Genomic DNA, 15,630 nt, shown 5'->3' on the forward strand with positions numbered 1-15,630 from the left:
CTACCATCAACATCTCTCTCTCTCTCTCTCTCTCTCTCTCTCTCTCTCTCTCTCTCTCTCTCTCTCTCTCTCTCTCTCTCTCTCTCTCTCTCTCTCTCTCTCTCTCTCTCTCTCTCTCTCTCTCTCTCTCTCTCTCTCTCTCTCTCTCTCTCTCTCTCTCTCTCTCTCTCTCTCTCTCTCTCTTCTCTCTCTCTCTCTCTCTCTCCTCTCTCTCTCTCTCTCTCTCTCTCTCTCTCTCTCTCTCTCTCTCTCTCTCTCTCTCTCTTTATATCTCTCTATCTATATATATGATAATACCCACAAGACAACTAGCCAACAAAATCTCATAAAGAAATTTAGTGATCATCATAAACTCACCAAAAATACAAAACAAAACCTACTTTCACTATTTTCTTTTTGGGTCATCAACTAATATACATATATACAAAGATTTGTAATCTTTGGGTTTTTATCTATCTATCCAGAAAGAAAGAAGAAGTGGAGAAGATGATACAAGAGCTCTTAGGTGGTGGTTCAGGACTACTTAGTGGAGGAGGCCAAACTCAGTTCTCTTTCAATGGTACTGGAACAATTTTAGAAGGATCACATTCTTCTTCTTCTTCCTTATCTCCTTCTCCTTCACCTTCTATTACACCAACTAAAGGTAGTAGTACCAATTCATCAGATCCTCAACAAAACCTAAGGTGTCCAAGATGTAATTCTTTAAATACTAAGTTTTGTTACTACAACAACTATAATCTTACTCAGCCTCGCCACTTCTGCAAGACTTGCCGACGTTACTGGACTAAAGGCGGTGCTCTTCGTAACATTCCAATTGGTGGTGGTTGCCGCAAAAATAAGAGTAATACCATTTTCTCCACCGCCACCACCATAGGCGGTTGCGCAAAATCTAGCACTAGTGTTGAAAGAGTACTAAGAGGTTGTTTGTCATCACATGATAGTGGTAAATCCAATATGAGAAATGGGTTTGATCATCAATCATATAACAACCCAATTGTATGGCCTTCTTCAGCATCATCACATAATTCTCAATTATTGTCCTTACTAGGAGCATCGCCTCAAAACGCTAACCCCTAATTCTTGCCTTGACATGAAAACTGAGGAGTCTTGTATGATTAATGGATCATCTGAAGTAGATATGAACTCTAGGGTAGTCTCAGATATATTAGATCATGTGGTATCTTCTAGTCAGCAGGTTCCTTTCGGATTATGTAGCAACAGTACTACTAGTTCTTTCTTGAAGAATAATAACCAAGAACATAGTGGCTTGTTATTTTATGGTGATCATCAAGTGACTAACACAGGAATTCAAGAACTATATCAGAGAATTAGATCTTCATCAGCAAATTACTACAGTACTAGTCATGATCATACAGTACAACCTAGTACAGATGGATTGAATGATGTTACTAATTCAACATCTACAATGTCTATTTTGGAGTCAGCTCCTGTCACCAATGGAGAAGGGAATACGGGGTTCTTCAATATTCCACAGTTTTCTTGGTCTGATCAACTCACCACCACCACTACTGGTGCATTTCCGTAGAACTCTCTTGCTCTCCTTTACGGGTGATGCTGTGCACAAAGATCTTGACTTAATCTGTGACATACGGAGTCACTCAGATAAAAGAACGGTCTAGATTGTAGTCAAACTTTGAATTCTATTGTCTTTTAGTGAAGGTGGGTTAACATGTCATAAATGAAGTTAAAATCCTTTACGTAGCACTCCCGCTCTCTTAATATGTTGAAGTTGTTTCTTATTGTTGTTATGTTTTTTTGGATGGTATATGAATATGTTGTAGTATTAGTGTGTTGTATTTCTTTTTCTGTTTTTAGGGTTTGTGTGCAACAAGATGAAAGTTGCTTGTCAGGATGTAAAAGTAGCCTATGGGGAACAAGAATAGTTAATTTGGTAGTCTGAATCTAATTTCGCTAACCTCATAATCAACCATTCACACAAGTTGGCCAAAAACAAATAATCTGAAATTTGACTCGAGTCAGTTCAAACTTTAAGACTGATCTGGCTCAAAATAAAAACAAACACTACCTTGAATATTGTGTCCAAGAGTTCTTTATTTGTATCAATAGATATCACACAAACTCTTGGTTTATATTAGACACTAAACATGATTTTACATATAGGAGGATCAAGTTTCAAATGATTTAGATTTGTTCATATCTTTGAGGATTTGATTATTTGAGTTTAGGGGTTTAATTAAGAATAAAGAAAGAGCTAGCTAACTTGTAGTTAAGTCATATTTGTTAATAAAGTTGGATTCTTTCTTTACATAGAAATTAAAGAAGAAGATGGATGTGGGTAGCACAAGAAATAGATTCCCTCATTGTTTTTATGTTATGACAAAGTGGTAAATGAAAGATGAAGTAAAGCAGCCTTTTAATGGTGATTGGTAAAGGGAGCTGGGAATTGTTGTTGGGGAGCTATTATAGTTGGGGAGCTATAGAGATTAGTAAGGGGAGATAAGACTTTTGGGTTATTATTTTAAAGACCTTCTATGTTAAAGATTTTAATCATAATTTGAAGGACTCAAGTGTAACATAGTCAAATATCTCATAAATAACAAAAGAAAAAAAACTTTCTTCTTCTTTCACTCTCCTCTCTTCTGAAGTCGACTATCCAATCTCCCCTCCGACAATCTCTTTCTTTCATCAACTACAAATCTCTGACATTTTCTTACAAAGTATTTTGTCTAATGAAGAAGACATCAACCAAAGTCTTGTGACTTCTTATTCCCCCCTTCTAATTTCTAAGGTTTTATTGAGTTTTAAATCTAGGGTTTTAGTGAGTTTTTTTAACCACTACAAATCACACCCACCATTAATGGAGAACTCTCCATGATTTCATCCATTTCCAAGAAACACTATGAAGGTGAAGATGTGTATGGAGATGAGTCTTCTGGATGGGTAGCATTATAAAATTTTATTCCAAATTCTTCAATCTCATCCATTTTCCTGCAAATCTTTTCTACTTCAAGGAAAATAGAGAAGACAAATTGGATAGTATTGAGTAGGCATTTTAGTGAGTTTTGTATCTAAGGTTTTGATGGGAATTTTATTACAAATTGAATAGCATTGGGAATTTCTTGAATCTATACTTAATGCTTGAAAACTATATCTAGAGTTTTGATGACAATTTTATTACCAACATTCTGCTGAAAGAGGAAATCAAGTCTCAAACAAAGAAGATGCGAGCGATTCAAGCGATGGAACGATTCAAGCGATGAGGATGAAGATTATGAGTAAAATTGACAATAGTTTGGTGAATCTTTTTGTGAAGAGAATTGATATGTAATATCTCTAATGTAATCACAATATTCATCAAATTTCAGAAATGGGAAGAAACTTTACTAGTGTGCGTAGTTTTTTCATTTTTTAAAGTTCTATTACAATGACAAAAACATAATGCTTGCAACTTTACTAATGGGCCTCGTTTTTCCCCTTTTTTTGCCTAATTTCCCTTGATTTGAGGGAAATTTGTTTAAGAGAATAACATATATATGTGGTTCTCTAGAGTAAACTTACTGTTTTCACATTTTTTCGTCTAATTTCACTCGGCTGGGGGGAAATTTGTTGAAGAAAAAAATCATGTACATGCAGTTCCCTAGGGAAAACTTACTGTTTTCGTGTTTGTTCACCATATTTCCCTCCACTGGGGGGAAATTGTTTAACGAACATTTCCAACACATCAATATAGATAATTTGAATTAGAGCAAAAACTAATATAAAACTCTATTGCAACTCATATCATATCTAATTTTCAAGGCCATGACATTTATAAAATGAAACATTATCGTTTTAGACTTGAAATCTTAAATCATGAACAAAAAACAATCTTCAAAAAAATTACAATTAAAATTTTAAATTTAGAAATTCTGTAATCATTTTCTAATCCCTCTGTATTTCAATATTTAACTTCAAATTCAAAAAAAGAGTTCCTAATACTAAATTGGTATGGGGGGCTATAGTACAAAAAATTAATTTAGTACTACAGCTCCCCAACAACAATTCCTGGCTCCCCTTACCAATCGCCCTTTTAATTAGTTAGAGAGAGAAAGATCTAGAGAGAGAGAGAGAGTCTGTTTCTACTCTGGCTTTAGTTGACTGGCAGCTGAAGTAGTTGTACTAGTGTTAAAGTAAGAGCTAGTTGCTTGTTTCTGCCTTATAAACACTTTATTCCCCTTGAGTACTACACAAGCATAATAAGACATGTAAATAAAGCATAGACAGAGGAGGCAAATATATTGAAGCAAGCTAAATATAATTAGATAGTGATACAATTGGGAATTAAAGAAAAGACAATTACTCTGATTACTTTGAGAAGAAATGTGTAATCTACACTGATACAACCATTCTTGAATTCTGGTTAGGCTACTCTTTCTTCTAAACAATCTCTTACCCTCTAGTTCCAAACAACAATTGCTAGCTCATGTTCTTTCTCTTCTGGCGGTCACACCATCGTGACTACCGAAACCAAGCCAGAACAAAATACATTAAGAAAAAAGAAACAAAGGCCACATCGAGGGGCCTCAAATTACATATAAATGGGTAAGAGTAAGAACTTAAACGCGTGGTCGGCCCTTGGCTTTGCCACAAAGAATTGCATTTGAGGGGATTTCGTACTCAGTTAAGCGACTTATTTCGTCGTTCCAAACTTTAAAATACAACTCTTGACCGAGATATCGTCTAGGCCAAATCGCAGACCTCAAATTCCACATCCCCTTGTTGTCTAATGGCATCACAATAGCAGTCCATGAATATGGGTACACTTGAATTGTGTATCTAGTGGTAGCATCAATGCGGTTGTAGAATTTTCTCATCTCTGGTGTCCATTTCTTAGGCCCATAAGCCACTACCCAGAAGTCATTGCCATCAAGATGCCAAGATTGAATGGTATTCTCATTGTTTTGGAAGATAATTTCGACAAAGTCATGAAGAGCAAAATCCATTACTGACTTTCCAAGTTTAGCTGGACCATTTGGAGGGGTATCTTTGATAGTTTTAAGATTGAAAACTCCAGAAATGTTGTAATAGTCAGCGAGCTTTAATGGAGTATCAGGGTTTATATATGAAATTCCATTAACGGCATATCGTAGTTTGCCATTAATTTTGGCCTCTGAGTTTGCAAAGACAACCGTCCTAACAGTTTTAATATTACCGTAGTGGTATGCTCCTTGTGGGTTGGGCCTTGCTGCACTCGCGGTCAAATTCCATCTACAAGTCCAATGAAAAGAACATATTAGCTAGGGATCCAAACAATTCCAATGAGAACCCATTTAATTAGTTAGATTTGAAGTTAGTGTACCTGAAAGTTCTTGCTTGTTTCAAAGACCAGTGAACATGGTAAGTAGGGCCAATTGGCATAGGCCCGGAAGGCTTAGCACGAGAAGTGGAGTAACGAAGGAAAGCAGTCGTAGTGAGAATAGGTTTGTCAAATCGTGAAGATGCGACGATATAGTAGTCCCTTGGTGGTTGGTTAAAGGTGACTAGAACTGCGAGGGATTGACCAACATGTACATCAAGAGAGTCATACATTTCTTGAACTGTATGACTTCCTTCAATTTCAACTAACTTCATCTTATGTTTTTGAATTCTGAAGTTGATTGTTTTCGACAAACCAACATTTGATATTCTAAACATGTATGTCTTCCCTGAAAACAACCCAAAACTAAGTTTAGGGAGACATCATATAGATGATAGATCATAAGTAATTAGCATTGAATTATTGAAGTGAAATCTCACCTGGTTCTCCGGTAAACTTGGGACCATTTTGACGCCCGTTAATTAGGATACCATCAGGGGAAGGAAGATATTTGTTTGAATCCAAACTTTTCTCTAATGCCTACAAAAGTTAAACCATGAACATATTATATCACTTGATCTGGTTCAATATACAAAGCAACTAAGAAGAAGTTTCCCTCAAGCCCAACATGAGTCCATTTCACAACCAGGCCTTCGGGCTTATTCGTCTTTTCGCTAGCTAGATGTATATTAGAGGAATAAACACAAGAAGATGAAATGAATTTTCAGAGGTTAGCTACTTACAGTGTGTCCAGCCTTATACCAGTCACCGACGAGTACGGTAAAATCTCCGGCCGGGGTATCAAATGGAAGTGGAATTTTGGGTCTAGTGTAGAGATTGAACCCACCAAATCCACCAGAAGCTTTGTGCATTAGTGTTGAAGGGAAGTAAGTATATGTTCCAAATTGATCTTTGACTTGCATCCTGTATGTGTAGTTTGAGTTTGGGGGAATTGGACAGTTGGTTCCAAGAACTCCATCTTGCCATGAAGTCTTCCTGTTCTTGATTCCATTCCTAAATACACACACAAGAAAAAGTAAGCATTTTTTTTTTTTCTTGTTAATCTCTAAGGACCCAAATCCCATAATTAATGCTATGATAGGAAAACAAAAAAAAAGTAGAAAATGAAACTCACCAGGTAATCAGAAATGGCTGGTTTAATTTGTTAATGACATTAATAATAATATTGTCATTAGTGACTGCATCAATTCTTGGACCAGGAAATTTTCCATTGATGAGGATGCCCTAGAGAGAGAGACATGAAATGTCGTATAAGAATAACTGAATAACAACAACGCTACACAACCCTCCTCCTGGGACTCCCACTTGAACGGCATGGGAGAGAAACAAGGGTTTCTCTCTCCGCGTGACTGAACATGTGAGAGGAGAGAGAAACAAGAGTTTCTCTCACATGCGGTTCAAGTGGGAGTCACACGAGGTGGGGTGAGTATTTTTTTTGAAAGAAAAATGCAATTTCCATCTCTCATTGATTACACAATTTATTGGAAAAAAGTGTACGTAGGCCGTAGGGTTGGGGGTTGCCAACAACCCATGGAGTGGTCGAGGAACACGGTGTGATTGATCTCCAACCAAGTCAAGGGTTCGAGACACTTTGATTTCAAACTACCTTAAAAAACTTCCTTAACTTCAACACAAAAAATTGTAGTGACCAAAAATATGTCTGTTTTCACCAATTCTAGGAAAGTGGTGCCTTTTTAAGTGGAATTGAAATTGCAAATAACTGTTTACCTTTATTCATTAAAATTCACCAAATTCAATAGAATTTAAATTATAAAACATTTTTTTTAGGAAAAGGCAACCGAAAACTACAAAACATTTTTTTTTTCGGAAAAGGAAATCAAAACAATTACAGAAAATAATTCTTAGGGTTAGCTAGAAAGAGTGAGAAGTGAGTACCTGTTGTTTGACACCAAGAGGAGAGATAGTCCCATAAGTCACAGTCCAAGTGAAATATCTATATGGGTCTTCTCCATTAATACTAACTCCACAAAAACATATTAGTAATGCTGCAAATACTAAGTACTTATTCACCAACATGGTGTGACTATTATCGACAAAAATCAGCACACCCCACTTTTGCTAGCTAATCAACAAAGAAGATCAAGAATGAGAAACTCAAATTTGTAGAGACAGAGAGAGTTGTGAAGTGATTAGTGAGTTTAGAAACAGAGAAAAGTGGGAACTTATAAAGGGTGCCTGCCAATGAGGGAAGTAAGAATGGTTAAGTGTTTGCATTAATGATGCCACTAATAGCACATCAGAGAAGTACCCATTTGCGCCGCACTTCATGCTCTCTTTCTTTCTTTCTTTCTTTCTTTCTTTCTTTCTTTCTCATTAGATGAGTGATAGAAAGTCTAAACTGTTAATAACTAAACTAACTAATCAATCAAACATGAGAAGTCAGATTAGACCTCGAAGTTATCGATCGACTTCAATATAATAATGGAAAGGAATTTATTATTAATAATTTGTCCACTATGTATCATGAAGAATTGAAGATCCTTTGCTGAGAGAAGAAGGAAGGATCAAATCGAAACAAGTCTAACAATGGAACTGTGAATTAAGAAACCGGATGCCACGGAGATGGAAGCGGATCGATCCATATTAATTAAAGTTTATATTTAAGACTTTCAAACATGACTTTTACCCGTACGTATCATCACATGCACTTCTAGTTTTCATTTAATATAGTAATTAGTTACGTGACTTTTTACACCTACCCTTAGCTCTGATCGTACTTTACATCGGGGCGTAGGGAACCTTGGATATAGGTATTACGGTATGGGTGGGCTATTGGAGCTTATGGTATAGAGAACAAAATTATGCGTCCATGGAGTTTGAAACTTTGAACACGTGAGATATTGCTAATTTTTGGGCCTTGGATCGTCCATAGCTCGACGTTATATATATGGCCTAGTCGAAGATGACTCGTCTTTTATGGTGGGCACTTGGGCATGTAAAATACCATGAATTTGAGGGATTGCTCGAGCTTAGTAAGTCTGTAATTTTTTAAGTGGTTTTTGGCGACTTCTCATCAAGACCAAAACCATGTAATATTGATATATATCGATGTGCTTTGACTGATGTGACTAATTAGAGATAATATCAATAATTGCTAGAGGTCAAACTCGTCTTAAAGTTTTAATGTGTAATTCAATTGGTAAAAAAAAACTATTTGAGCTTCATAGGATTATGTTACACTAATTGTTCTAATTAAAAGTAAACTCTCTTATCATCATTCTTTGAGGGTTACCGATAAGAGTTCCGATTCCCTAGGTTTTTGTAAGAAATTAATCATGTTTTCTGTAAAATACTCATTAGAAATAGTAATATAATTTAACTAGTGGGACAATTTAAAACTATCCCAAATTGACTAATCTCAATAGTCAAGACCCGTCGAAATGATAGATAAAATAAAAACTATTCTCCCAAATCGATGTATCAAGTTCTGTTAAAACTTAAAAACAAAAAGTTATGAGTTTGCCCTCAAATATGAGATCTTGTTTAGCATTTCCGATTGTTGAAATGTTTTCACTTTCACAGTAGGGAGAATTTGACATACACCCCCACTATTATATGAATATTAGGACTACACCCCCACTTTTTGAAAACTTTTGATATACACCCCCACTTGGACGGAAACCGTCAACTCAGAGTTAAGTTGGGTGTGTGCGAAACACACGCGCCAACCATGACAATTTTACCCTTTTGTAGTTGTTGAAATAGTTTCAGCGATTTTGACATACACCCCCACTATTATATGAATTTTTGGAGTACACCCCCATTTTTTTGAAAAAAAACAAAAATTTTCAATTTGCCCTCCAACGATCATCTTTTACCTTTTGTCTTATAAAATTATTTATCTTAGACAAGCTAAAAGGTCAAAGCGAAAGAACTATTTGAGATATCAAACTATAGAAAAGATGGGAGGAACTATTTGGGATATCAAGCGAAAGAACTTATTTATCTTATATGGGAGGAACTTATTTATCTTATTTGACATATAAGATAAATAAGTTCTTTCGCTTTGATCTTTTAGTTTGTCCAAGATAAATAAGTTTATAAGACAAGAGGTAAAAGATGATCGTTGGAGGGCAAATTGAAAAATTTTGTTTTTTTCAAAAAATGGGGGTGTAGTCTAAAAATTCATATAATAGTGGGGGTGTATGTCAAAATCGCTGAAAATATTTTAACAACTACAAAAGGGTAAAATCGTCATGGTTGGCGCGTGTGTTTCACACACACCCAACTTAACTCTGAATTGACGATTTCCGTCCAGGTAGGGGTGTATATCAAAAGTTTTCAAAAAGTGGGGGTGTAGTCCTAATATACATATAATAGTGGGAGTGTATGTCAAATTCTCCCTTCACAGTATTGCGTAAAATAAAATAAAAACAAAATAATAATAATTATAATAATAATAATTACCACCATTATATTTTAAAGTTACCCTAGGTTTTGAATGACTTTATACTGTGCAGTAAAAAGCTGGCAAGGGATTCCCTTTACACGTTAAAATTGGTAGAATATATATGGAGTTAGCCAGTTAGGTGATAAAGATTAGTGGGTAAGAACATGGGAATTGATTCTTTTACCATCCATATATGTGACAAAATGGTATTTAGTACTCCTACTAACTAGCTACTCACTTACTAAGCCTGAACTAAGAAGCTCATCTCGAGAGAGATTAGCTAAATTTGTGTTTGTTCTTAAATGAATCATGTGAATCTAAACTAGTTTTTCTAACAGGAATTTCAAGTTTTTTTTTGTCAAAAAGACAAATTATCTTTTTAGGCCCCATATATAGTTTGGAAATAGTCTTGAAGGACAATTCTAAAAGCACTCCCATTTCTAATGCCGAAATTGCCCTTAGAATCTTAGCTTGCAAAGCTTTGCAAACTGGTTTGCAATCTGGTTTGCAATCTGGTTTGAATTGGGTTGGAATCTGGTTTGCAGAGCTTTGCATTCCCATTTGCATTGCTTTGCAATCTGGTTTGCCTTGCAATGACTTTGCAGAGCTTTGCAAACTGGTTTGCACTACTTTGCACTTTGGTTTGTCTTGCAAAGCTCTTCCAATCTAGTTGGCAGAGCTTTGCGATCTGGTTTGCAAACTAGTTTGCAATCTGGTTTGCAATAAGGCCAGTTTTGTCTTTTCCCTATATTAGATAATCTACAAAAATGTCATAGGGAGTTGAAGTCTATAAAAAGTTGATAAATCCTTTTTAACCAAAACTCAACTTTTTAGGGAGTTTTGGGCAAATTTCCCATAATTTTTAAATTCAATCGACTCTTAGAAAAAATCTCCCTTCAATATCTGTTTGTTACAACTCTTTTTTTAGAAGAGGAAGCAATGATATATTACAACCCACCTTCCATTATTCCAACACGTTAAAGAGGAATTAACAATATTTCTTACATTTTCTACCATTTGTGTTTGACAAAGACATTAACGCACAAGTAAGATTTTAGCCAATATTTTCTTATTTTTCGTTGTGTAAAAACAAATAAGTTTTGAATTTAACAAAATATTAAGCACTTCCCAATTTTTCACGTGGAGATAGAAATATGGTCTTCAGTTTACCTTTTGTATACGACAAACACATTAACGGGAAAATAACATTTGAGCTAGTGCATTTTATTGTTTGTCTAGTGAAACATATAGATGTCATGAATTTTACCCTTTGCGTTTGAAAAACCCATTAACGGCCAAATAATTTTTTGGCTAATGCATTTGTTTATTTGCCTTATGAAAAATATAATATATTATGAATTTCAAAATTTGCATTTGACAAACAAATTAATAGACAAATAATATTTTGGAATGCATTTTTAATTTGCACACTAAAATATATATGTTTTGCATTGGCATCATACAAACTGCAAATCCAAAAATGCCTAACACCTAACAGACAAATATATTTGCCCATTGGAAATCTTGATCTATTGATCCAAAAACATATTTTGTAGAGAAAAAAACCGAATAATTATCCGACTTTCCACATTTTTGTTTTTTTGGAAGAAAAGTATTTGTCGGAGTGTTTAATTTTTTTTTTTTGAGAATGAACTAGTTTGAAAGTATTATATACAATAATGCAAAAAGTTTATAAAAAGAAATTGTTAACTCTCCTTAGATGTCATTGTCGACACAAATTTAATATTGTTGTCAAATAGTTAACTTTCAAATGGTTGTTCATATCTAAAGAACAAAACTAGAAATGCTTTCAACAATTTTCAGAATAAATAACAATTTTAGATTTGTTTTAAACAAAATTCATAATCATTCTTATCATCTATGTTCTGTTGTACAAAACAAGTTTTACTCTCCCTAACTATAATAGTTCTGAACTTTTAATGGTCCCGTTTCTCCATCTTACCTAAAAAAAACCTCACCCTTGCACAAGCAAGAGGCAAATGTACTCATCATATATTATTCGGATTAACTAACAACTATATATAGTATATAAATTCTATATTGGTTTAAGTAACTTACACCAATCTTCAAGCTAGTTTTCCTAGGAAAGCTTAGTTTAAGTAACTGCACCCTCTTCTCTTTGGGTTCAAGTTATTAAATCTAAATATCGTATTAAAGATAATAGTAGTCACAGGGCAAAAGCACATCACTCTTCGATTTGAAAAAACATTTCAAAATCTTTTGATATTATTGATATAATTACATTTGGAAAATTCATGATGGTAGGAGTGTTAATATCTGGTCGGATTCATGGATTCCAAACGTTTCTCCACCGCTTCGCAATACCAAAAATTCTCCATTATCTAACGTCTCCCAGCTTATTACAGAAGGCTCTTGGAATTGTCAGATTTTGTACGATCATTTGGATCCTATGATAGTCAATTCTATTCTTGCTATTACCATACATCAATATGGTCCTGATCAATTGAAATGGATTCTTACAACGAATGATACGTTTACAATTGCATATCTTTATAATCAAATCATGAAAAGTATATCACCGAATACCATCACGGCAAAGTGGCATTTCATATGGCATCTGGATGTGATTCCTAAAATCAAATTATTTTTGTGGAAATGTTGCATAGATTCATTGCCGGTTCTTCATAAAATTGGGAGTTTCATTAAAAAAACCAAATATATGTCAAATTTGTGAAACACACATTGAAACTATTGAACATGCACTATTACATTGTGACCATACTCGACGGATATGGTTTTATTTTAACATTCATTCACAAAACATTATATCCATCTCCGAATGGATCACTACATGGAAAACAACATTGAAAGGCGTCAACAACCCTTGTTTGGAGTGGTAAGAGGTATAGCCTTCCATTCTAGAGGTCAAGGGTTCGAGACACGCTGAACAATTCAAAAAAAAAAAAAACATTGAAAGGAAAAAATATACCTCTTATGCAATTCTACTCAATAATTCTCTGGAATATTTGGAAAGCAAGATGCATGACTCACTTTCAACATACTAAGTATCACGATATAACACATCCGGTTTATAATTTATTAGATCAATGGCAACCACCTCCTCAGGATCATTATAAAATTAATGTTGATGCGGCATTTCTAAATTACAGCAAACCTATAGGTAATGGAATGGTGATACGGGATCATAATTCTAGTACTCTCAACTTTCGTTCTATCAGCTCCAGAGCACGCAAAAGTGAAGAAGGGGAAGCTAAAGCCATTTTAGAAGCCATGAAGTGGGCTCGAACGGTGGAGCTTGACAACATCATCATTGAAGGAGATAATCAAACTCTTATCACACAGTTAATTCCTATTTGGCCCCCTATTTTGTGACCAGCTTCAAATATGGCCCCCAAATTTCTGTAAATTCAAATATGACCCCCTATTTTCAGACAAATGTCATAACTACCCCTCCTATTAATGTATTATCAAAATAAAATAAAATAAAATAAAATAACTCAAATTCCACCTCACTTCCCTCTCCACCACTCATCTCTCTCCACGTCACCTCTCTCTCCAAATCATCTCTCTCTCTCCAAGTCAGCACTCTCTTCTCCGATGAAGGTTGCCGGCCGAAAATTTTTCCGGCCGGTGACCTTCAAACTTAATTTTTTTTTCACTCACCCTTCGGCAGAATTTTTAGATAGAGAGAGATGAGTGAAAAAAAAAACAAATTTTTTTTTTAAGTTTGAAGGTCATCGACCGTAAAATTTTCCGGCCGACGACCTTCATCGGAGAAGAGAGTGGTGACTTGGAGAGAGAGAGAGGTGAGTTGGAGAGAGAGGTGACGTGGAGAGAGATGAGTGGTGGAGAGGGAAGTGAGGTGGAATTTAGGTTTTCTTTTTTATTTTATTTTGAAAATAAATTAATAGGAGGGGTAGTTATGGCATTTGTGTGAAAATAGGGGGCCATATTTGAATTTACAGAAATTTGGGGGCCATATTTGAAGCTGGTCACAAAGTAGGGGCCAAATAGGAATTAACTCATATAACTTTCATGCACTACAATCGAAAGCTTAATTGGTTCGCGCATCAGCTGGCAAAATCAGCTCTACAGGGGTCATGTTTGTAGTTGTGGGTTCTTGTTGTTTCCCCGTTCACCAAAAAAAAAAAACTTACACCAATCTTCAGACATATGAGAAAATACTCAAGGAAAACATCAATGTATCACAACATCTTCTGTTATTTTTAGAAAACTTCGATAAAGCACGGTAGCAAAGTAAAAAAAATGCGTAAACAAATTTTTACAGTCACATAAATATATTCTTACTTTCCCGTACACAGTACTTTCTGGTTCCCTGATTACACGAGTCAAACTTTTAGTTTTCTTCTTTGCTGATCCTTCTTCCTTGAGGAATGGAATTTTTCTTGGACTCGCTGGTAAATGCATTTTGATTCTTGTTGGAGCAATTTCTGTAATGCACAAAGTGTGGGCTTTAGTGGCAACATTTATAAAAATAAATGAAATATTTTTTTAGTTTGCTCGACATAACACCATACTAACTCCAAATTATAAAAATGCTTAACACCCCATTCAGTTTGTCTGTTGAAAATCAATATCTGTCAAGAAACAAAATTTTCAGAAAGAGAAACCATAAAATAGATCTAAAAGTGTACAATTTGTTATCTTCGAAAAAGAAATTGTGTAAATTTTTAAACTTTATTGAGAAATTATCTAGTATGGAAGTAAAACCAGAAATTTCATAAGAAGATTGGACTTCGTAAGATAAAGAAACACCCAGAAGAACCTCATTAATGGAGCTTCAGTTAACTAAATCTGAAATTTAAATATTGATCTCCCTAAAACGCCATGAAAACACCATAAAACCAGATCTGAAGTTTCTTTCAACCTTCATGAAAGCTTCTTTGAAGGATAATAGAGTAACACAGTTAGAAAAATCCATTAAAACACAAGATCTATCATAAAACTTTATTTGAGCACAAAAAAAAACGTCAAACCCTATTCTCCACGAAACCAAGCTTGAAGCAAAAAACGGGTATGAAGGATGCAATGAAATGTTATAAACATGAAGGAAGATAAAGGAACATGATGGCCTACCGTTTTTTGTGGCAAAGAAGGATATCATTTTCCGGCGAGCAAGAGATTTTCCCGTTGGTCAGATTTTGCTTTGAGGAAACTTAAAGGTTTCTAATATCTATTCTACTATATATAGAGGGTTACAATTGGTATTTTGAAAAATCTGGGTTGCCTACAGATATGTAAATGCACGTAGAGATCACGATTTGGACTAGATATGGGTTTTCAAAATGTTTTTGGATTTGTTTTGGATTTATTTTTCATCGGTGACCTAAGGTCCTATTGGAGCCCATATGTTGGACCCAGTATCAAAATTTTATATTTACAAAAGGTCGCGGCTTTGGGGCATAAAGAATAATCTCCTTGAAATAAATTCTCTAGGGAATCCATGTTTTTGTGTACATTCTCGGGGGAATATTATTTTTTAACCCAAAAATTAACTTGATCAAATATTGTCCCCTAATCTTCATCTTCTCTGTCATCAGCTGAAGGGTATATGTCTTTAGAGTCTGAAGGTATATCCTTCTGAAGGAATGTCCTTCGACCAAGATGGCAATGCGAATGATTTGGCTCATAGGATAATGATGACTTTATTGGAAGATCAATCAATTCGGTTCAATTTGGAGTCGTAATGTTTAGCTAGAAGCCGCTTAAGATTGTCAGATCACTTCGGTTATCCGCAACTAACATAGATCGGATCCTACGAGTTACACATAAGAATTGGTAACTTGAACAGTGAGAATAGACTGATGTGAACTTATAAATAGATGGATATGATCCAGTCTAAAAGATAGAAAGAATC

General features: G+C 34.9%; 1 protein-coding gene and 1 pseudogene across 2 annotated transcripts; one reads left to right on the top strand and one right to left on the bottom strand.

Moving 5' to 3' along the window:
* Positions 1 to 130: 130 nt before the first annotated feature.
* Positions 131 to 1,913, top strand: LOC147533058 (uncharacterized; annotated as a pseudogene). The gene has a single exon (XR_015228348.1). The product of XR_015228348.1 is annotated as an uncharacterized LOC147533058 (transcript).
* Positions 1,914 to 4,259: 2,346 nt separating this feature from the next.
* LOC147533059 (L-ascorbate oxidase homolog) lies at positions 4,260 to 8,049 on the bottom strand. The gene is made up of 6 exons (XM_086649509.1): positions 7,235 to 8,049; positions 6,453 to 6,562; positions 6,061 to 6,331; positions 5,758 to 5,857; positions 5,321 to 5,666; positions 4,260 to 5,229 (listed from the first exon to the last, which is right to left on the bottom strand). Exons 1-6 carry the CDS (start codon positions 7,373 to 7,375, stop codon positions 4,578 to 4,580), a joined length of 1,620 nt encoding a protein of 539 aa, XP_086505635.1. The 5' UTR covers positions 7,376 to 8,049; the 3' UTR covers positions 4,260 to 4,577.
* Positions 8,050 to 15,630: the final 7,581 nt, after the last annotated feature.

Source organism: Eschscholzia californica, unplaced genomic scaffold, assembly GCF_041429995.1.
Source record: "Eschscholzia californica isolate CP2 unplaced genomic scaffold, dmEscCali1.0.p SCAF_6, whole genome shotgun sequence".
Taxonomy (NCBI): Eukaryota; Viridiplantae; Streptophyta; class Magnoliopsida; order Ranunculales; family Papaveraceae; genus Eschscholzia; species Eschscholzia californica.